This window comes from Condylura cristata, unplaced genomic scaffold (assembly GCF_000260355.1).
Source record: "Condylura cristata isolate star-nosed mole 26May11 unplaced genomic scaffold, ConCri1.0 scaffold00002, whole genome shotgun sequence".
Lineage (NCBI taxonomy): Eukaryota > Metazoa > Chordata > Mammalia > Eulipotyphla > Talpidae > Condylura > Condylura cristata.
Window position 1 is genome coordinate 84944902 of NW_004567103.1, and position 23441 is coordinate 84968342.

Consider the following 23441-nt stretch of genomic DNA (forward strand, 5'->3'; position numbering starts at 1 on the left):
TATATGTATAAAGATGGGGTTTTTAAAAGTCCTTTATGCAAATTTCAGGTAACTATATAATTATCATATGATCTGAATATGTGACAAACTTTGTGCAAGTCTAAAGGGAAAAAGAGGCACATGTGTCTTATGACAGCTTTTTAACTGCAGACTTCTCAGATTGATCAGAAATGAAGTGATTGGTAGAAGCTGATGGTGGGAGCAGAGGAGAAATTTGCTTCAGCAGGAGTCAAGTTCAGCCACACCACCAGTGTCTGTTACTGCAATGTTTCTCCCCAATAAGTTCCATCTCAGATGGATTCTGTTTTATTGAATTGGTCTTAGTGCACTTGAAGGTGAAAAGATGCTATTGGAGATCATTTTATTTTATTGGATTGAATTTTCTTGTTTACTGTTCAAAGATATGTCCATTTAGAAACGTCAGACGCCTGAAAAAGCTAGTCCCAGCCTTTCCATTTTGTATAACTCTGTGGTTCAAAAAAACAAAGAAAACTCAGCTCTAGCAACCAAAATAAAGAATCTCATCTCTTATTATTTGAAATTTAGAGACACTGGACATTTGCGTTTCTTTGGCACAAAGGATATACTTAATGCATACATTGCTGGCATAGAATGAATACAACAGTACTTGCATATTAATTTGGATATGTCTGTCTAGATATCTGTAGACACTGAAGGATCTTGCAATCAAAACCATGCATCACTGGGTATTATAATCACTGGCCCAGGACATAATCACACTGTACTGGTCTGCCCATGAGAGTTTCCTGACTACCACAAACAGGTTGAATTCTATAGAAAATGTTATATCTCTTTGCATCTCCTCTGTCTTTCAAATGTGCCAAGTTGATGCAAAGTTGATGCATGTTGGATTCCCAGAACCAACTTCAGACTATTATCTCCCAGATAGTTTTAAGGATTTATAAGCATGTCTTTCCCTGGTCATGTTTCTTTAAGATTTGGAGAAAGTTTCTGACGTGTAACTTCTGAAGTGTATGCTGCAAGCATGTGGTTGTCATATCTTTGAAACTCTTGGAAGTAGTACTCTCAGCTTTGTTGTTCCCTAGATGTGTGTCAGTCAATGTCTGAAGGAGGTGAGAGAAATTTAGACAGCTTCACTGCTGAAAGTGGGATGTAGAGATCTAAGTGTGGATATAGAACAACTGCCAATAGCTGTGGAGTTTGCTAGAGGAAAAATGCACCAATGATCACACATGCTCCACCTGCAGAATGAAAATCAAAAGTCTGGTAGCAGATTCTGTAAGACTTGAGGATCCCGTGACTCCGTACATAAATTGGGAATGGCAATAATCCATATTTTCTATGTTTTATATTTAGCATCAGGAAAATGCCTCATTCTCCCCAAATATGACTTCTTTCCAAATATGCTGCAATTTATGGACATTTGTAATGTTGGGAGCTTTTGAGTTTCATTTATGTTTGACTTAGCTTCCTTCTTCCATTATTGTTTTCTTTCTTGTTTTGGTACACCTGCTTTTGCTATCAAAATAATCTGAAATTGCTCTCCACTTACTCCTTGTAGAAAAGACTTGATAAATCACGAAGTTTGCAGAGATCCGTGCAATTGCTGATCATACTTCCATACTGGAAGGGGCTGTTATTCCTACATCAGTAAGAGCATGTAGAAATCAGTGGCCTCATCTTTTCTGGCAGGTCTCTTAGTATGATCTGAGGCAGAATGTGTCTCACAGATGGGCTGCCACGGTCCTCCACAGGATGGTCACTTACATTTCTCTTTGTGAATGCCTCTGGAGAATGGTTTTCCTGATGCATTGCCCTAAAGGTTTGACTTGTAGAACAGATAATGTGTCTCCTCACATGGAAGGATGTATATAATCTCCTCACATTAAGAAATAATTTGTTCTTCACCTGGTAGCATATTTATGACACAGTGTCATTGTACATGAAAGATGATGCTTATCATTATGCCAAAGATAAAATAAAAAGTGAAATAATTATCTTTTCAACATCATAGAAATGCTGTAAAGATAAGAGATTATAATGTCTCTTTAAAAAAATACTTTTGCAAGTTAAATGTCAAGTATACTTGAGTCATTATTCTTAGTAAAAGATGATAATACATGCTTTCTCATGTTAATGTAATAATGGAGAGAAATTACACTGATTAGTTTAAAAAGTTGGTAGGAGAACTCAGAACACCAGCTGGCAATTCCAAGGGGTGTTTGCCTGCATGGTTGCATAGCTGTTCTAAAGTAAAATCCAGTACCTGCTCAAGAATTGCTTCCGGGGCCTCCCTGGTGGCCTAGGGGTAAGTTTCAGCTCTATCTCCACTATGGATTCAGTATGATCCCAGACCAGGGAGTTGACCCACATAAAGCCCAGCAGACCTCTCTGTCTTGCCCACTACTCCGCTCAGCAGTGAATTTCAGTAAATCCACCTGTTCTGCTCCCCACTCTGTCTCTGGTGACACACCTCTGGCCTGTATCCCATCCAGTTCTACAAATAAATATATCTTTAAAAATAAATAATGATTGTTTACTCCAACGAGAAAGACAGTGCAGAACTACCTGGTACTTCATAAAGTTTCCTTCCTCAAGGCCATTGTTCCATAAATTGAGATTCTTATAGCTTGTGTAATAAAGAACACTGGTCCTATTTTTATATTCAGAGAGGTGAATGATTAATCACCTCCTGAGCCAAGGTTTCTCTCTTCTTGAAAATATTGAGAGTTGGATACAATTTAGCCCTTCATGATAATTGATAACTGATTTTAGTGTTTGTAATCCCAAAATGTTCCAGAAGATTTTATTAATTAAATGTTTATGTACATTTGTTGCTTTAACTGAAACTTAATTTGTATATAATGTTCTACATTGGATTGCTAAAGCATAATTGAAGGAGAATGTAGTTTTTTCATGTTTGGCTTGATTGATTGATTGCCCTTGAGGACCTACACCACAGATCTTGTTTTTTGTTTTTGTTTTTGTTTTTGTAAGGAGGGTACAGTATGGCATTATTTTCTCAGGCAGTCAGATGTAGACCACATAGAAACCTCATAGGTAGAAGTGGTCTTTCGGATTCCTCTGGCAGTGATGATTGTTGAAATTTATAACTCAATAAAAAAAAAACAAATAGAAAAAACTTCACTTACACAGAGCTGGAGTGATAAGTATAAAAATAAACTCAAAACAGAACTTATTATAAAATACAATCAAACTCCCTGGATATTAAATCCTAACCTAAGGGACAGTTTGTGTCTTTCACAGAGTTGTTTTTGTCCTTTTTCTAAAGTCTAGGAGACTTTAAGCTAATATGACTAGAATGACCTGAGAAGGTCCAGGTTGGAAAGTATAAACTCAGGCACGTGAGCTGACGCAGACACTCTAGAAACCCTGGCAGCCTATCTCCTTTCCTAAATATTTTGGTGACAAAATTAGTGACTCAGAGGATGGGATGAAAAAGCCATGGAGCAGAGTGATAGAGAAGATGCAATCAAAACTCCCTGCAAAATGTAATTGACAGATGTATTCCATTTACATTTTGTTACCAATTTCCTTCTGATTCAGGGAGAGGGGACTTGGTTTCAAAGTCACTTGAGCAGGTTAAGATGATTCTGTGTAAGATTTAAATGCTATACACACACACACACACACACACACACACACATATATATATATATATATATATACACATATATATATACACACATATATATGTATACATATTTATTATTATTATTTTCCCCCATCCCCCATCCAAGTCATGCCAAATCACACCACTCTCCTGCCTAAGGCTGGCTTCAGAACAGCCTATGACACAATTCTGACAGGAGGATGAAGCAACATCTTAGCATCTTGAGCCTTTTTTTTTTTAAGATTTATTTATTCATACAGAACTGGGGTACAAGCAAGAGGTACAGGGGCAGTGAGAGGATTCACCAAAGACAGAGCTGGGAGCAGAACAGGCAGATCGGCGAAGTACACTGCTGAGGGGAGCAGTGGACAGGTCAGTAGAGGTCTACAACACCATGTGGGCCACCTCCCAGGCCAGTGATCGAACTTGCATTGAAGCGGCTATGGCTTGCTTCAGTACTGTGTCCTAACCTGGTGAACCACTATGGCGGACCCTAAATGCTATATTTTAATTCACATTTCTTGTTGTGCTCCCAGTTCTAAAGTGAAAGGGTGAGGGTCATCACAGGTCCCATCTGTGGTGCAGTAGGGTGGCTCAAGAAACTCTGGTAGAGTTGGGCCACTTTTCCCAGGTCTCCTTCAAGAAGGAGGTGACTTACCAATTGGGTTTTGTTAAAACAGTGTGTCTGCCCCTTCTAGAACATTCTGATCTACCTAGTGTTGCCTGGTAAAGGTCATGTCCTTCCAGGAGCGTTCACATACAGTGACAAGTTGAGTCTAGGGTATAAAGGGTTTGACAGTGGAACCCAAGGCTGTATATGACTCAACCTCTAGCACTTGCTGTGGGACTGCTCTAGCTCTTTTCAGGCCAATGTCCCCTTCACCCACCCAATACCTTCCTTCTATTCATAGGTGTGATTCCCAGGGAACCTCCCTAACATATCCTGCCTTTTTTTTTTTTTTTTTTAATTTCATCTCAGAGCCCACTGACTGGAGAATGTAACCTGAAACAGTATAGATAAATTTCTTGCACAACACACAAACACACTTGTATGCACACATACACACATACATGCATGGATATGTGTGCTTTTTAAAATCGAAGTAATATTCTTTTTTTAAGATTTTATTTATTTGTATGTGTTGCAGAACTGTGGTATAAGACAGAGAGTTGTAGAGGTGAGAGGAAGAGAGAAAGAGAGCAGAACAGGAAAATTTACTGAAATATACTGCTGAGGGGAGCAACAGGCCAGACAGGAGAGGCCAGACAGGAGAGGTCTGTTTTCTCATATGTGGGTTAGCGACCTGGCCAGGATCAAATGCAGGTTGTAGTGGTGAGGAGTTCCTCAAAGTATTTTTTCTTGAGTGAAATTGATTGTGTAACTCCCAAGGATGATCCATAAAATAGCTCCTCCCTTTCTTCCATTCTTTGAAACACAGTTAAAAGCCTTTTAAAAACACTCTTCTTTTTCAAAATACTCTTTAAAGCTGATGAGTCCTGGCCCTCCCTGGTGGCACAGTGGGTTAAAACACAGCACTAAGGCCCTCCCTGGTGGCACAGTGGGTTAAAGCACAGCATTGAAAAGCTAAAGCCACTTCCGCATGAGTTCGATTCCCACCTGCCCCAGATGTGACCACATGGCGTGGCAGACCTCTCCTGACCCGCCCGCTGCTCCCCTCAGCAGTGTACTTTGTAGATCTGCCTGTTCTGCTCCCCACTCTGTCTCTGGTGAAGCCTCTCGCCGCCCCTGAGCCTCTGGCCTGTACCCCAGTTCTGTATGCACAAATAAATAAATCTTTAAAAAAAAAAAAAAAAACAGCACTAAAAAGCTAAAGCCATTTCAGCATGAGTTCGATCCCCACCCAGGAGGTGATCCACATGATGCAGCAGACCTCTCCTGACCCACCTGCTATTCCCCCTCAGCAGTGTACTTCATCATTCTGCCTGTTCTGCTCCCCACTCTGACTCTAGTGAATCTTCTCACCACCCCTGAACCTCTGGCCTATACACCAGTACTGTATGCAGAAATAAATAAATCTTTTTTTTTTTTAAAGTTAAAACAAACTGATAAGTTCCTTAGAGTTTGTTTACATGGCTTCTGTTCATAACTTGTTTATGGTTCTCTAACTGTGATGGATAGCACCATCCTCACCTACCTGGAAGAGCCCATTTCATTGAAGTTACAGATTCATGTTTCATTTCATTTCAACAGGAACTGTACTCCCCTATCTTATCCCCATGGGCACACCCAACATGTTTGGCCAAATGACCTGATTGGGGTGGCGTAGCAGATTGGAGAGCTGCACTAAGCTAAACCAAGCCATGGCCACTTCAGTGTGAGTTCAGTCCCTGCTCCAGAGGTGACCCCCATGGTTCAGCAGACCTCTCCTATCTCGCCCACTGCTCCTTTCAGCAGTGTACTTTGTCTCTGTGCCTGTTCTGCTCACCACTCTGTTTCTGGTGAATCCTCTCACTGCCCTTGTACCTCTGGCCTGTACCCCAGTTCTGTATGCATGAATAAGTGAGTCTTTAAAAAAATTGATCTGATTATTACGATTATTATCCTTCTTCTTCTAGTGGTTTCTTCTGAACAGACACAGTATCTAATTTATCTTTATGTCCTTCAGCCTAATCCAAGTTTTCTGATATATTTATTTTTAATGATAGTGAATGAATGCAAAGTTACAAATACTTGTTCTTCCATTATAGGCTTTATGGTTTCAGGCAGTTTGCTTATATCTTGGGGCCTTCACTGTTCCATCTGCCCACTGGGCCTAATAGCCAATACCTCAGTAATCTATTGCAAAGTTTAAATGTGGCCATGGACACTTCTTTTCCCACTTGGACTTTCCTATTAGTGTATTAGTGTTTCTAAATAGGAGTTGCAAGCCAAAGACAATTTCAAGTGGGAGATGACATGTGCTCCCTCTCAGTCAGTGAGATAATGAGGCATTTCTCTGCCTGGAAAATTGGGGGATTTGACGTTTAAAGGACATATTCAATAACTGCAATCACTCTTGGGGAAGGATATTGCCTCTCACTTGGCTTTATCCTTTTTTTTTTTTTTTTTTTTGCACAAATCAGCACAAGAGTCCCCAAATGGTAGTTTAGCTGATGCATGGATGCATCCAGAGTTGGGATATAGCCTTTATAAAAAGGGAAGTTACAACCCCGTTGTCTTAGCAACCAGCTCCAGAGGTAAAGACATTTTCAGATTGTAATATGGCATATACAGGATTGCCTTGCAGGCACTATTGGCAGAGCCATAGGGAAGTTTCTGTTATTTTCCTTCTGCTTTGGTCTGTAAAGACAGGCTTTATAATGGAGAACCCACTGGACCCTGTTGTGAGGGAATGTGCACAGACCAGCCATTCATCCTTCAGTTGTGACTAACTGTACCTTGAGTTTCATGCAATAAACTAAAAGCCCACCACATCTGTCACACATTTGGGGTGCCAGCTGCACTGGCATAATCCTCAGCTATTGCCCTTCTCTTGCTCTGAGTTTAAAGCAGCAGTAAAAGGCCAAACCTGGTCTCATGATTCTTTAACTGAGCTAATTTTCATAAGAAAAAAATGAATTTCATCTCCTGAGTATCAGCCTTCTCTCTACATCCTTGCCTAAAGTCTCTTTATTTAGTTATTTATTTTGTAAATATTTATTTATGAGGACAGAACTGGGGTACAGGCCAGAGATTCAGGGATGGTGAGAGGATTCACCAGAGACACAGTGGGGAACAGAACAGGCAGATTGAATAAGTACACTGCTGAGGGGAGCAGCAGGCGAGACAGGAGAGCTCTGCTGTGCCATGTAGGCCACTTCCAGGACCAGGGATCAAACTCGTATAGTGAGCGCTCAGGCCAGCTTGCAGTGCTGTGTCCCAACCCACTTTGCCACAAGGGAGGGCCATCTTCAAAGACCAGTTTTTCAGAGTGGACTTTGCATCATTTGAATGGAGAAGAGTTATGTAATTTGCAGGTACTCTTCCATTTGCCTTTGTGTTCTTTACCCTCATTTCCCTAATATAATTTTTATGACATAATTTAATTACTATTTTCTGAGTGTACATCCTGCTTCCAGGCCTGTGCTGGACAATGGACCTTAAAATAAATAAGATCAGTTTATTATTCAAAAATTCAAGCTTCAGGAGGGATTTTAAGACAGTTGTTGTGTTATTTGGTATTGGCTGTAAATACAGGAGTCATAAGCAATGGGATGAGTATGTGGTCCCTACATCCACGCAGAGGCAGCTTTTAGACCTGTCCCTTATTGTAGAATGATTTCCTGATTCTCTTCCTTATTACTTAAATAAGGTTAGTGTGAGATTTAAAGGGAGTTGGTCCTTCGAAGAAGTCCAGTGTGTGTGCTGCTCAATGTGTGGGGAATATGTCCTCACCTTGGTTTAGCCAGCCACTCTCTTAATCAGGTTTCTGGAAGTACAACTAAAGCCCGAATGTCCAGAGCCTTGGAGAGCCAAATACTTACTTGCCCTGTTGCCTATTGAAGCAGCCACAAATGGCCACTTTCCATGCAGGCTCAAGGAATTGCATTGTAATTGAGCTTACCTGGTCTTAAAAGAGTGAAGGGTTGTTTCTGTCAACAGCTGGATCATGCCATCTCTTCCCAGTCTGTCCTCAATAGTCTTTCATCTGAGTAAGTTCCCCCTTGCCCCATCATTTTCACCACACATTCCTGCCCATGGGCATTCATTTATCTGATATATGGAAGTTGGCATGACTGTGATAATGAAACCAGATTTACATGGAGATTCTTTAGGTGCTCAGTGACACAACTCTAGAAGTTACATGGAAGGCAGAAGACCAATTGTATATGTGAGCTTTTCATTTTTCTTTGTAATACTGCCGATAATCTGGGATCCCTGGCATCTCCACTTTCCCTTCCTCCAGTGTATGCTATAACATAAATATAAATATAAATATATAAATCCACGTTATAAAGCTTTTCTGAAGACCATCTTTGAAATGTTCTGTTTTGCAGGAAGGGAATTGTTTGCATTTCTGTGTAATTTGCTTTATTTATGAATTTTCTCCAGCTTTTCAGACATGAGAGAGCAGCTTCTCAGCCTGGATGACATACATCTGGTCATGTCAGCAACCCTCACTTCCACAGAGGAAGCTGGCATAGAAAGACACCCTAAGTGATTGTAGCACAAATATATCAAAATGTCATAACAGTATTAACTGATTGGGTGATGAAAACTGATTGGCACTGTCCTGCCTTTGTTACTATCCTTCTAGTGCATTGAGGATTCCTTTGTATTAAAAGTCTCCAGGGGACCCCCTTAAAATTTACTCTGGGCATAGTAAGATGTAGGTAAATGTCTTCAAGTTTATAGGCTTTTACTTTATCTACTTATTTATTTAAATAAATGTTTTTTTATCTTCTGGGGGAATATCTGTTCTTGGCAGTTCCACACTGGATAAAACTAATCAGTGATTGCCAGGGACTGCAGCATCCAGGAAACCCCAAAACTGCTGCCAGGGGGCAATGGCTTAGCCAGACACCCAGCTGGAGAAGGCAGATCCAGCCCATTCTAGAGAGGACTGGGAACACACCTGTAAGTTCTTATTCTGTTGTTCTTGCAAGGAGAGCAATAAATCCCTCCTTTTATATCAGAGCCTTTTTTAACTTAACCATCAGCATAAGTGCTTTTGGCAATATGTTTTCGTCTTTGACAACATTGGCAGAAGGATCATAGTGAGGAATGAAGGAGTCTTAATGAAGAGTGACTTGGTTTTCATACTGGTAAGACGGGAGAAAGTTCTTTTAGTTCAAATGGCTCTTATGGCTGTGCCAGACTGTGATAGGCACAGGGAAATTTCCTGCCCGTCATCTTGGTATCCTTTCAGGGATACTGCTAATGGTGAGCAGAAACATAATTTAGAAGAATCTAAGTGAGACTATTGTATCACTAAATCAGCCACCTTGAGCTACAGTGAACTTGTGTTCATAGTAACACCAGAGGATGGTGGCATAGCCCATGTGCTTGCTTGCTTCCTTCTGTTCCTCCTGAATTATAAATAATAAACAAATGAGAATTTCCATAGAAGGTACATTTGCTTATTCTGCTCCCCACTCTGTCTCTGGCGAATCTGCTCACTCCCCCAACTCTGGCCTGTAACTCAGTTCTTGTGTGAATAAATAAATAAATCTTCAAAAAAAAAAAAGATACCCATTAATAGAAAGCCCTAGACTGGGGCTCCCTACTCTCCACCTCACTCCCCACACACAAATGTACTGATATCAGGGGGATGAGCACATGAGCCTAGGGCTTTTAAAGAGGTATACAGTTCTAAAACAAGGTAGGTTCTTTTCTGAAAGCTGATAAAATAAATTATTTCTTGAATGGCTTTTAGAAAAGGAGAGCAATATCTTTATATGCAAAATATAATAAATGAAAATATTTATTTTAAATTATATAATCAATATGAAAATATACACACATTATACAATTACTCAGTAAGTCACTCTCTTACTCTCCCTAGAAGTAATCAATTAATTTTTTGTATGAAATTTTCACGGATATTTTGTTTGAAAATTTCATAGTATGAAATTTCTGACCTTATTCAAAATACTTGCATGAATGTACTCTAAGAAAATGCTTTCAAATTTTATCATTGATATATAATTTCATGATTTTTGCTGGGATTTTGGTCTGTTTGAATTTTTATTTATCTATTTATTAAATGTTTATTTATGAATGCCAAAATCCATAGAATATGATTTTCTATATCTCTATTTTACCTATTACTTTCTGTTTTTTATATGTTGTTACACTTATGTTTCTAAAATGTGTTTAAGGTTTTGAGGTAAAATTTTAATTTATTTGACAAAATGATTGTTTTGTCTCCACTTATTCCATAATTTCTCAGTTCTCTAGCTATTTAGAACTTTAAAATATATTGTAACATAAAAGTTCCTCTATATAGCCCTATTTCTGAATTTCCCACTCTGTTTTATTTAAATATTTTTGTTCTTTTTTCAATGATTATACCAATATCTCCTGTACAAATTATGTTTTGGTATTGAATAGGACAATTCCCCTTCCACGCAACATATATCATCCCAATTTTTTTTCTTAACCTATTAACTCTTACCAATCTTTTTATCTGGATTTTAGAATTAGTTTTACATGCCCTATGAAATTTTTTTTGTGGACTATTCATCTGAATTTTATTGTGCAAAAACAAATAATCATACGTTACTCATTCCCATAGAAAAAAATCTTCTCTCTCCATATACTCTGTAAGAGCCTAGGTAAAATTTTACTGTTTTTTTTTTTTTAATATGGACACAGATCTTACTATATTAATTGCTGTTTTAGTTGTTATAGGTAGGAATTTTCTTTGTTATTGTATTTTGCAAGTGCTACTGTTGCTATATAGGTACACCTATCCACCATTTATACTTTTTTTATTAGTATTATTGTAGCCATTTTCATTATTATTTTTGGGGATTTTACAGATAGATGACAATAGTGTGTATGCAAATTATGAAGTATTTGTATAAATGGACTGATGAACAGGTATAATGACTTGTGATGCATATTGAATTATTCTTGATTGATTTATTTTTTTAACAGCATTCATTGCTACCAAGCCAACAAACAAGGAGGTGATTTTGATAAGTTGTTAATTGATTCTAATTATCAACTATTTCTTTTACAAATTTTAAGGTTTGGCATTTTGTTTAAGAAGTAAGCCAGGGCATGCCTGTGAAGCTCAATGTCTATAAGACATTCCTAAGAAGTAAACCTTATGTCAAATTGACTGTTACTGTCATTATTTTTAACTTTTAAGCATCTGTTAGTCTCACTAGTAATATATGTTATTGATTCATGAGCAACTAATATGTGTGAAATCACTATCTGGCAAGTGTCTACCAGGTATATGCCTTGTCCTTAAGGACTAGGGTTCCCCTTTAGTGCCAAGATTTTACCATATGATAGGGAGGGACAAAAACAGAAGCTAACTTATGGTTTGTGTGTTTATTTATCATGTAATGTTACATGTGATGTATAATTTAGGTGATAAATGCACTATATTTAAGTTTAGGCAAATGCCTCATATATAACACAGCTCTTTCAAATTTAAGGGAAGACAAATGAAAATAAGGGAGAAAGGGAGAGGGGAAAAGGTTGGGAAGAGGGAAGAGACAGAGAAAGAGAGGCCCTGTACTATTTATTTGGTGAAGCAGAAGTTAGACCTAGAACATTCAGTGCTTTTATAGAAGCACGGTCTCGCTTGAGTATGTGAAGGAAAAAGGGCAGGCACATTGGAAAGAATAATATATTAGGCTTGATCTCAAGGAGGACCCAAGGAACTGGGATGTTCCTCTGGTAACATGAACATTTGTCTGACACATTAAGTTTTCTAAGACAGGCTTTAAGTGATGATCATAATGTTTTTGAGATTTTATTCATATTCACTCCAAGGAAACATCATCATAATAAACATACTTTGATACCAAGGGCCAACTGAAGAGTTTTCTAAAAAAATTTTTTCTAGGTAGATCTGCTAAGTCATGGTGTAAGTTGTCAAGAAGAGTGATATGGAAGAGACCTGAGGATGGGTGGAGTAGAAGGCTCCATTGTAGTATTGAGCCAGATTGATTAAAAAAAAATAGCACACTTTAGAATTTAGGGGTTTGAATTCATGCAACTTTTTAAGTGATCCCAGCCTATCTCCTACCTCTGCAACATAAAATCTGCTGTATTCTTGACTGGCTGCAGCAGTCTCTCAGACATTACATTTATTCCATTATGTAACATGAATAATATGAAAATACCTTATTTCCCACTGAGAATTCTGTGAGGTAATGACATGTTTTTAGCCCCCTCCCCTGGTGGGGAAGTGGTTGGAACCCTGCACTGTGAAGGTAAGCCAAACTGACTGCTTCAGTGCAAGTTCAACCCCTGCCCCAGAGGTGATAAACATTGTATAGCAGACCTCTCCTGTTGCATCCCTCAGCAGTATACTTTACTGATCTGCCTGTTCTGCTCCCCACTCTGTCTCTGGTGAATCCTCTCACTGCCTCTGCACCTCTGGTTGTACCCCTTTTCTGTATGCATAAATAAATAAATCTTTACCAAAAAAAGAAAAATAAAAAATAATGCTACATTTTTGTTGCTGTTCTTTCAACCCTAAGGGGTGACCTTTAGACAAAAAGCTGACAACTAAAGAGAACAGCATATTAGAAAAGCAGTTGCAAAATCATATGCTTGCAAGAGCCAGAAAGACGATATGAATGAGAAAAGTCTCCTGTTGGGGAATGTGGCATGGTGAAAAGTGTTTACCCATGTTAAGGGGACAGACTCCAGTGAAGCTGCCAAACAGAAAAGCAGGTTCAATCTTAGTCTGATTTGTCAATGGAAGACTTAATGGAATTATTAACTGTATCTTAAAAGTTAGTGACCAGGGCACTCCCTGGTGACACAACAGGTTAAAGCACAGCACTATGAAGCTATTGCAGCCACTGCAGCACAAGTTTGGTCCCCAGCCAGAGGGGTGACCCACATGGCACAGCAGACCTCTCCTGGCCCACCTGCTGCTCCCCTCTGCAGTGTTTTTCATGATCTGCCTGTTCTGCTTCCTATTCTCTCTCTGATGAACCCTCTTGCCACTTCTGCACCTCTGGCCTGTACCCCAGTTCTATGTAAGCATAAATAAATAAATAATAAAAACTCTTTTAAAAAGTTAGTAACCAATGAAAATCATTAAATACTTGGTGGGATGTACAGAAAATATGTGACTAACAGATGTGTGTGTAGGAACACAAGTGTGTATACCTGCTACTGCAGGAATGAAGACAGCACAAATCCAAAAATCCAAAAGAAATTGAGGCATACAAACTCTTTATCAGTAGTCCAGAAGCCTGGGTCACTGACATTAGAGCAGGGGCTTTAGAGGCAGGAAGCTTGGGGGTATTTCTAGATCTTTCATCTGTATCAGATATTTGAGCTTGACCCTTAGGACAATGATGCATCTCTGAAAGACATCAAACAGGAATGGCAGAATCAAAACTTCAAAGTCAGTTGAGCTCTCTGATCCCAATGGAGACTGATCATACAAACATCAGTGAGAAGGCTGCTGGGGAGATTTAAGTGGGAATGGGGAGGAAGAGAAATTGTGCTAAAATGATGCTCTTGGTGTAGAAAGAAGCTGATAGGCCCCGAGATATCTGGGAGATTAAATCCACAGTACTGGGAATGGGGAGAAAGACTGTGAGTGAGAAGGAAGAGGGAAGATGAGGAAAGACAAGGGCTGCCTTTCTGCAGAGAGTTCAAGTTCACAGAAGATTTATACCTCCACCAATATTCTACATAGTAGGTGATGTCACAAATGGTGAGTGTCAACATCCTGACGGTGTGTTAGCAGCTGGGAAGCAAGCAGCTATTTCAAAATGAATCTATCCTTAGTGTCCTATTACCTTTCCATGAAGAAAAGGTTCCTAACCTCTAGCTTTTCTCCTTTCTAAAGAATTAAAAGCTATCAGATGAAAATGAAATTTCGCTCATTATGCAAGTTAGTATATAGTCCCTTGTGTCATTGTATTGTGTCAGCATCTGCAATTGAAATGATCCCTTTTGGGACCCTTCCCAAGGAGATCTAGAAGTCTCAAAACTCAAGGAGTTCATTTCTTCCGAAGAAACCACCCCATTTATAAACTTGGTGGCTAAGTCAAATACAAAAATATGTACAATAGATCTTGCATTGTTCATCTCTGCTAGAAGAAAAATGCCACTAATGAGATCTATGAAGAATTATTCAAATCCACCACAGGGAGTGCCTACAAAATAAGAAACAAAAATAAAACAAAACAATTGGCTACATAAATTCTCTCTTTATTCCACACAATATCTAGGGACAAAATAATGGACTTTTCTCTATGATCTGCTAGTGCTTATAATTGATTTATCTTGTGGTTAAACAGAGATTTATTCACTAAAATTGTGACAGACAGGAGAATGCAATTTGGGTCTTGCCTCCTGTCTGTCTTGGGTATCACTTATCGGAACTGAAAATACAATGGAGTTGTATCATTATTTCTCAGTAAAAGTCTAGAATAACCCTCTTGGAAAATTTATCTTAGCTTTTAGACTGTTGTCAGTGACTGCCAAGCTTGTCTATGGGTCCATGACCTGATCTGATTCAGGGAGGAAGAGTTACCTCCCCTCCTTGATCCTATACTCCCACCATCTCCATGTCTGATTATTTTCTTGTTCACAATGCCGGCTGATTGGTACCAGACATTTTTGGGTGGATGAAATATTTCTTTATTTAATAGAGAGGTTTGTTTCTTGCTTAACATCTATATTCAGCCTGAGATAACACATTTAGAAATCTCTATCTACCTTAGTGGGAATATATATATATATATATATATATATTTTTTTTTTTAAGATTTATTTATTTATTCATATAGAACTGGGGTACAAGCCAGAGATGCGGAGGGTGAGAGGATTCACCAGAGACAATCGGGAGCAGAACAGGCAGATTGACGAAGTATACTGCTGAGGGGAGCAGCGGGCGGGTCAGGAGAGGTCTGCCACGCCATGTGGTTTCCTCCGGGGCAGGCGGGAATCGAACTCATGCAGAAGTGGCTTTAGCTTCTTAGTGTTGTGCTTTAACCCGCTGCACCACCAGGGAGGGCCCCTTAGTGGGAATATATTTTTAAAGTGGTCATATCCTAAACCATATTAAGGTTGCAATTTCAGGACCTAAAAATTAATAAGTCTCAGAGAAATGCAAAAAGTAAATGGCAAATGTACCTTGTCACTGATGTTTTCCCATACCTTCCTTTCCTCTCTAAAACTATACCTGGGAATGTCCTCCATTTCTCCAAATATAAGGAGTTGGACCTGAAATACTGATGTTGGAGTAAGACTGATTTTTATGGCCAAGCTGGACTTCTGTTTTCACTGGTATTTAACAGAGAACACTATTTTGTTTAATATGTATTATATTTACTAATCAAATAAATATCTGCTGATGGTGTTTTGCTTTATTTCTTGGCTAGACGTTCAACATGCATTTTTTTTTAATCTGTAACATAGATTAATACAATCCTGAATTTTCCATGGTAATACAACACTCTAGCACTTTGAAGGCTAGATTTTGCACTTCATTTGCAAGGTGCATGGTGAATATCCTTCATGATGTACCCTGAGCAAATGTTCAGTTACATTTTGTATTCTAAAGACTGACTTGGGGGCGAATTTGGACCAATCACATAATCAAATAATATATATGTCACAGTGAGGGCTCAGGAGAAGTGGTAGTCAAGAGTACCATTCAAGCATATTTGGACATGTTCTATAGTCCAGGGTCTTAAGCCTTACTCTAATCACATGGAGTGAACTTTTCCTATTTAACAAATCAAGTTGCTGAGGATTAGGTGAATCAGTCAGCAATACAGCTAATCAACTCGTGCCATTGAATCTTAGTCCATGTCTAGTCCTAAATTCCATCTTGTCCCAGGATAATGCACTGCACATAATCATTTGAAGCTCTTGCAGATGCCTAACTAATTTTTTTTTTAAGATTTATTTATTTCTGCATACAAGAGCTGGGGAGCAGGCCAGATATGTGGGGACTGACAGAATTCATTGGAGAGTAGAACAGCAGACTGACTGGCAAACTACTGAGGTGAGCCACAGGCAAGACAGGAGAGGTCTGCTGTATCACGCGGGTCACTTCTCTGGCCAGGCATCAAACTCGTGCTGCAGTGGCTATGGATAATGTCATAGTGCTGCATCTTAACATTTTGCGCCACCAGGGAGGCCCAGCTTTCTAACTCTATGTGCCTAGCAGCTTGCTTCTAGCTTTGCCAGAAGGAAAGGTCTGCTCTATGCATTTGACTTTGGGCAAATGTCTGCTTTGGATTAACGATGCGTGGTTTCATTTTTAAGGAATGTGACTATTTGAAGTTTATATCTTATGCATGTTAAATACAGGATTCTGAACAAACTTTAGTTTACTTTGTATTTGGAAGGTGGTAGCATTTCCTAACATGGAAAGATGCATTTTCTTTTGTTGTTTTTTCCCCCCAGGCTTTTTGAATTTCTGATTGTCACAGTTCATTTTAATTGAAAATTTAACACAGAATGACAACAGAATAATAGTCTTAGCAACTTTAAAACCTGGAACCCTATGAAACTGACACTTTTCCCTTTTCTTTTTCACTCCATAGGGGGGACATCATCAAGGCAGAAAGGCTTCCTAGGATGTATACGCTCCTTACACTTGAATGGGCAGAAACTGGATCTGGAGGAGAGGGCAAAGGTCACATCTGGAGTTCGGCCAGGCTGCCCTGGCCACTGCAGCAGTTATGGTAGCATCTGCCACAACGGGGGCAAGTGTGTGGAGAAGCACAGTGGCTACTTCTGTGATTGCACCAATTCACCATATGAAGGGCCCTTTTGCAGAAAAGGTACGCATGGCTCTTCTCTCTTCTGGTGTGCTTGTAGTTGTGCCTATAGGTCATGGTTGAGTCACAGTGACTCAGGCCATGAGACAGCCCTCAAACTGTCATTTCTTGACTGCTTATTTCTCCCTGGTTAGATAGTCCTCATATCTCCACAGAGTTACATGGACTCATTATCACCATGTATATACAAGACAACCTTTCTCTGGGAACTCCCCCCACGGCCTGGCCCCAGGTGAGCACTGGCAGAGATGGGCTCTCACTTCTGTTGGGTTCACTAGATTCTGAGAGTTCATTCATCTTTCCAGTCCACAAAGAAAATCAAAGTCCTAACACAACCTTCCTAACACAACCTTACAAATGCTTAAGCTAAACTAAATCATTTTTTAATAGGAAATGCATTGCTAATTTAGTAAAAGTGATATGCATGTAATAAAATTCCCTCATTCTATTGGGCATGTGAATGGGGTCTGAAGTTTTAAAGTCTTACCCACAAGTTCACATTTTCACCAGGGGACTGAGAATGGAACATAGGAGTCAGAAATTCCTGCACTCTAGCTCTGAGCTCTCTCCACATCCCCTCCTTATCTTATCAATACATTGTCTTGACAAAAATTAACCATGATGGATGCACCCTGGACAATGGTCATGGTGTAAACTCTCTAGATAAATTTAAGATAATTCCATAAGCCATAAAGTCTCATTGTTCAATATACTTTGTATTTTTCATTTTTTTTTTAAATTTGTGTGCAATACTTGCAAACAATATTGCCTTATGAAGTAATTAACTATCTTGAACCTCACTTTTGTTAATTTTAAATGGGAAAAACACGAGTTCAATGTTTATTTTTTTCTCCCAATCCACCCGAGTCCAACTCTATCTACTTCCATGCCCCACCCTTCTTCCATTCCCTCTGATCACCTTTATCATCTTCATTTTGCAATGTCAAATCTATTTTTCAAGAAGGACAAAATATTTGGTTTACTATTATCAGACATTTTAACTTTATGTTACTGTTAGAAAAAATGTCTGTTAGCCAAATAATGTAAATGATATTTCAAAGGACACATTTAAGCTATTAAAATAAAATATTTTATTCACTTTGAAACAGCATTTACACACAGACAATGATGGCAATTATAGAGAGAATCATTAAAATACATTTCCCAAGGCTCTCTACCAAACACTGCTCTCTGCAGTCCATCTTAAGTTTCTAACTTAAAAATTATAGGTGATAGAGAACATCCCGTATTGTCTTTGAAGAACTCTATAATTTAAATTTTTGGCTTATTTACAACAGTCTTTTTCCCAATTACTTTGAATAACTTGCTTGTTATTGATGGAAACATGTTCCTTGGGAGAAAAATGATGATACAAATTTAGGACCACTTATGTGTTGGGACCTGCCTGGGTGCTTGAAATAAAGCAAATCCTATCCCAGTAGACTTGCAATATGGACTAAGACACCTAAAGGGCTGTTAGACTCTTCACACTGCAAGAAATCTGGAACAATTGACCTCTCTGGTAGTACAGGGATTGAGTTGCAGCGCTATGAATCTATCGCTAGCCCCTTGAGCATGAGTTCAATGCCTGGCCAGGTAGCTGACGCACAGGGAACAGCAGAATTCTGTCTCACCTGTGGCTCCCCTCCGTAGTGTATTTCAGTGTATTCACCTGTTATGCTCCTCACTGTCTCTGGTGAATCATCTCACTATCTCCTTACCCCCCCCAACACTTCTGGCCTATATTCCAGCTCTTGTAAGCATAAATAAATAAAATAAAATATGAAAAAAATCCCCTGGAAAATTAGAATGTCATCCATAGACTGATTTAGAAAACAAGCAAATATAGAAGATACTGCCTGTTTCAGTTACTACAGCACACAAGCATTTTTTTTTTTTTTAAAACAGGATCAATACCCATGTCTACAGTGGAGAGAAAAAAAAGAACAGTAGAAACATTCTTTGCATTTCCACAGGGACATTATTCAAAAATTTCATAGCTCATATTATTCTAAATTTAGACTACTTTTTAACTGTCTTCTTTCTCTGAAACCGTTTCTATTAATTCCTTGATGCCCTACTACTGTGTTTTTGCCTGCATATGCTGAAAATTCCCCTTGCTCACGCTCAACTTTTTATTTTGATCTAACAGAGAATTACAAATATGTGTTTAGACTTTTCAGCTTGTTTTGCATCTCACTGTTTCCAAACTTTCCGCATACTCATAATTCTAAGGAAATGACTCTTTTTAATATTCAGCAATTGCACAATATGTAATATAAGCTTTATTCATCTGCTTTATAAAATTTTTTGAGGAGATATTAGTTGATGAGCTGTTTAACAAACCTTTTAGCTATACCAATTGTCTCTGGGAGATGTGGCTTAGAACTGAAATGGGGCCCTCCCTGGTGGTGCTTCGGGTTAGGATGCAGCACTGCAAGCTAGCCGCAGCTGCTTTCTGTGCTAGTTCGATCCATGTCCCAGAGGTGACCCACATGGCGCCGCAGACCTCTCCTGACACACCCGCTGCTCCTCTCAGCAGTGTATTTCATCCATCTTCCTGTTTTTCTCCCCACTGTTTCTGGGGAATCCTCTCACTGCCCCTGCACCTCTGGCTTATTCCCCAGTTCTGTATGAATAAATAAATAAATCCTAAAAAGAACTGAAATGGGTGTCATTATCTAGAAGATTCTCTACTAGTATATCTTTGGTTCTAGCAAATATGGCAGTTGAATTTGGCTTGCACATATTGGAAATATCTGGAAGGGAATCAGGGACATTTCCTATTACCAATGTCTGAGTTAGGATTATGTTGCAATAATCACTTCCTGTTTCTAAAACACTTCTGTTAGAACCTGACAAAATTTTAAAACAATATGTTAAGTCTTTAAAACAAATGGTTCCAAACAATTACATTTATGCAAAATCTTTAGAATAGGTAACTCTTTAATGACCATAATAGATTGGTGACTTCCAGGGTCTGGGAGAGAAGTGAATGGGAAATAGTTGAGCTTGAGTATGAGCTTTCTGAAGTTAGATAGTAATGATAGTTGTACAACTTTGTATGTAAAACAACAGCAACACCGAACTGTACATTTTTAAATGTTGGGAGGCTTTTATGGTACTAAAATTGCGTCTGGATAATAAAAAAAATAATCACACAAAATAAAAATTACATATTTGAATTTGGTTACCACATCCATGTAGAGAAAGAAATTAAGGTCAAAAAGGGGGAAAGGAAATAAAAAAAAAAATTTTGGCTGTCTGTACAGTTCTGACATTTATTGGTCAGTCACTAAATCTCTGAACTTTAGTGTTCTCTTACATTCAAATGTTGATATATTTCCCACTGGATTGTGGATAAAGAATGCATACTGTAATTGTTAATTACTACCAAAATTTATGATTAATATTTTCTTGTGCCATGGAAACATCCAACTCTGAGAATTATTGTCTCTGTCTCTCACACATCACACTTTAGGCTACCTTCCACTGCTGCAACTTTTTCAATACAATTCCCACCATTAGGTGAGATGCCCAGAAGATGTTGCTAATACTGGTGTTTGGCCCCACATAGCATGATGGTCATTAAGAAGCACTTTCATGTTAAGTTTTATTTATACTTAATTATTGGTTTTTAAATGTTCCAACAATTTAGTCAGAGAGTTTAAATATGATGAGAGAGCTCTTAGATTATAAAATATAAGAAACCATGACTGGTAGAATCCAACTGTTTGCTAAATTTCACTGTTTAGACAATAGCTAAAAAAATAAAATAAAAGCAATTAGGACTGGAGCCAAGGAAGAGGACAGAAATCAACATTTCTAATCTACAAATGCTGTTTGTTTTGATTTCCTCTTTTAACTATAAAGGAAAGTGCTTTCTCTCTATATACACACATACACACACATGTGTGTGTGTATGTATATGTATGTATGTGTGTATGTGTGTATCCACATCTAATACACTATTCATAATAGAATGTTCTGAATTATACTTGTATTTGAACACACATAAATGAATATCAAATAACAATTATTATTCTTTTAACTAGGAGATAGTAGCTCAAAATTCAGGCCAAATGTCCCCAAGGAAACTCACTAAAAGAAAGTACTTAGATCAAACTGATGATTAACTAGAATCTTCACTGTCACATGTCTCCACTGCATATCTTTGTAATCAGGAGTACTGATGTTGTAACCTGCATGATAAACGAAAAACTCTTTCTCTGAATCTTTAGTAAAAATGAACTAGTATTCCCAATATGCTAAGCAGTATGCATAAATATGCAACTTTAATTTTTTGGCACTGTTACAGGTTGTTAAGGAATTTTGACAAAGGCAGAACAAATTTGCAATAGAATTAGGAAGTTAAAAGCCAGGTTTGATTATGTTCTAGTTACCACCAACTCAATCAGAGAATTTCATGGGGGTATATAGAACATTCCACATATCATTTAGGAAAGAGAGAAAGTAATCATTCCAATATGGGTTTGTGTTGATTGTGCTGGTTTCAGGACGAAGCTTTGCTGCCAATCTCAGCTATGCTGGGAATCTAGCCTCCATATTACATTGTCAGACAGAGATAAACCTGAGAGTCTCTCAAAGGGCAGCTTTAATTGAAGGAGAGAGTATCTCCACATTTGGATAGATGATACATAAACATATAAATATATTAAAATATAACAGGTATAATTTATGAAGATACATAAATATATAAATATATTCAAATAACATACATACATACACATTAAGATATAAATAGGTTTTTAAAAATCACCATTGGAAGGTGGTCTAGGTTGTGATGAGTGAGTGCCAGAGATCATGATTTGGATTTCTAGAGTTGGATTTCTCAATGGAACAAAGAAATATTAATAAATTTATCTATATCTATCTATCTATCTATCTATCTATCTATCTATCTATCTATCTATCTATCTATCTATCTGTCTATCTACCTACCTACCTACCTACCTATCTAGCTAGCTATCTGATATTTATTTTACATCACTCTTCTTTTTCTTTAAGGATTTATTTATGTATGCATACAGAACTGGGGTCCAGGCCATAGGTGCAGGGGCAGTGAGAGGAATCACAAGAGACAGAATGGGGAGCAGAACAGGCAGATAGACAAAGTACACTGCTGAAAGGAGCAGCGGGCGGGCAAGGAGAGGTCTGCCGCGCCATGTGGATCACCTCAGGGGCAGGGATCGAAGTCATGCTGAAGTGATTTTAGCTTCTTAGTGCCATACTTTAACCTGCTGTGCCACCAGGGAGGACCGCACTCTTCATTATTGTCAATGCAAGTTTTCTCCTTTTGGGTATAGGCCCTGTAAAACTCCTACCCCTGCATCACCACTACAGTCCCTTGTGCTCTTCCCAGCTCCTGTTTTGACCCCTCTCCCTCCTCCTCCTCTGCAAAATGTCTCTGGTTTATAGTTTCTTTGTACTTTTTTTTTTAATGGTTATTCCTCCCACCCCATCCCACCCCCACCCCGTCCCTCATTTGGTGCCCCTATTTTCTCTTATAAGTGAAATCTTCCAATATGTTTCCTTTTCCTTCTGGCTTATTTCACTATGCCTCATCCCTTCCAGCTTCATCAATGTCATGAGTTTATCCTTTTTGATTTCTGGGTAATATAAAGGAATGTTAATCTTTAAGTACCAACTATAACATATATCCCTTATCCCCAGTTCATTAGGAAAGACATTCATATCTAAATTTGACAGAAGTGAACACTGAAGTTCATAAATATAGATATATGTTCTATATGCGTGTGTGTGTGTGCATATATATACATACAGATATATAGCAGATATAATCACATACATAGTATGTTTGTGTTATATACATACATACATATATACATATATGTATACACACCACACATACATGCATACATGTGCATGCCATTTATCTATATACAGATACTGTTGAGGTAGCTGTTATATTTTCCCTCTGCCAGATGAGAAAATAAGAGTCTCCACAGGACTGACTGTCTTGCCTGGAATCACGAACCAGTGTGAAATCCAGTGAGGCTTCAGCCAAAACTGGTGTGAGTTTCACTACAATAGAATAATAACTGTTGCAGAGAGAGAAATATGGAGGGGATGTTTTTGTGATTTGTGGCTCCTACTAGTCAGTTTGTGGATGTTCCACACACCTCCCCCACATGCACACATACTTGCCAGAACTGGCCAATGTACTATGCTACAGGAACCATTTCCATAGGAGAGCCTCTTTGCTTAAATCTTTGATATGGCTTTTGTGGGCAAAGTTGAATACCAATTCCCAGACATGTTCAACAGTGATTCTAGGAACAGGATATCACTGTCTTTTCTATCATTTGCACATATTCTTCTTCTTTTTCCATAG

The 23441-nt window shown here is 38.5% G+C and overlaps 1 protein-coding gene across 1 annotated transcript in view; it reads left to right on the forward strand.

Moving 5' to 3' along the window:
• CNTNAP5 (contactin associated protein-like 5) overlaps positions 1–23441 on the forward strand; it is an 827651-nt gene that overhangs the window by 698462 nt on the left and 105748 nt on the right. Inside the window, exon 18 of the mRNA XM_012727192.1 lies at positions 16829–17068. Within this exon, the coding sequence (XP_012582646.1) occupies positions 16829–17068 (240 nt within the window). The remainder of the gene's footprint in view (positions 1–16828; positions 17069–23441) is intronic.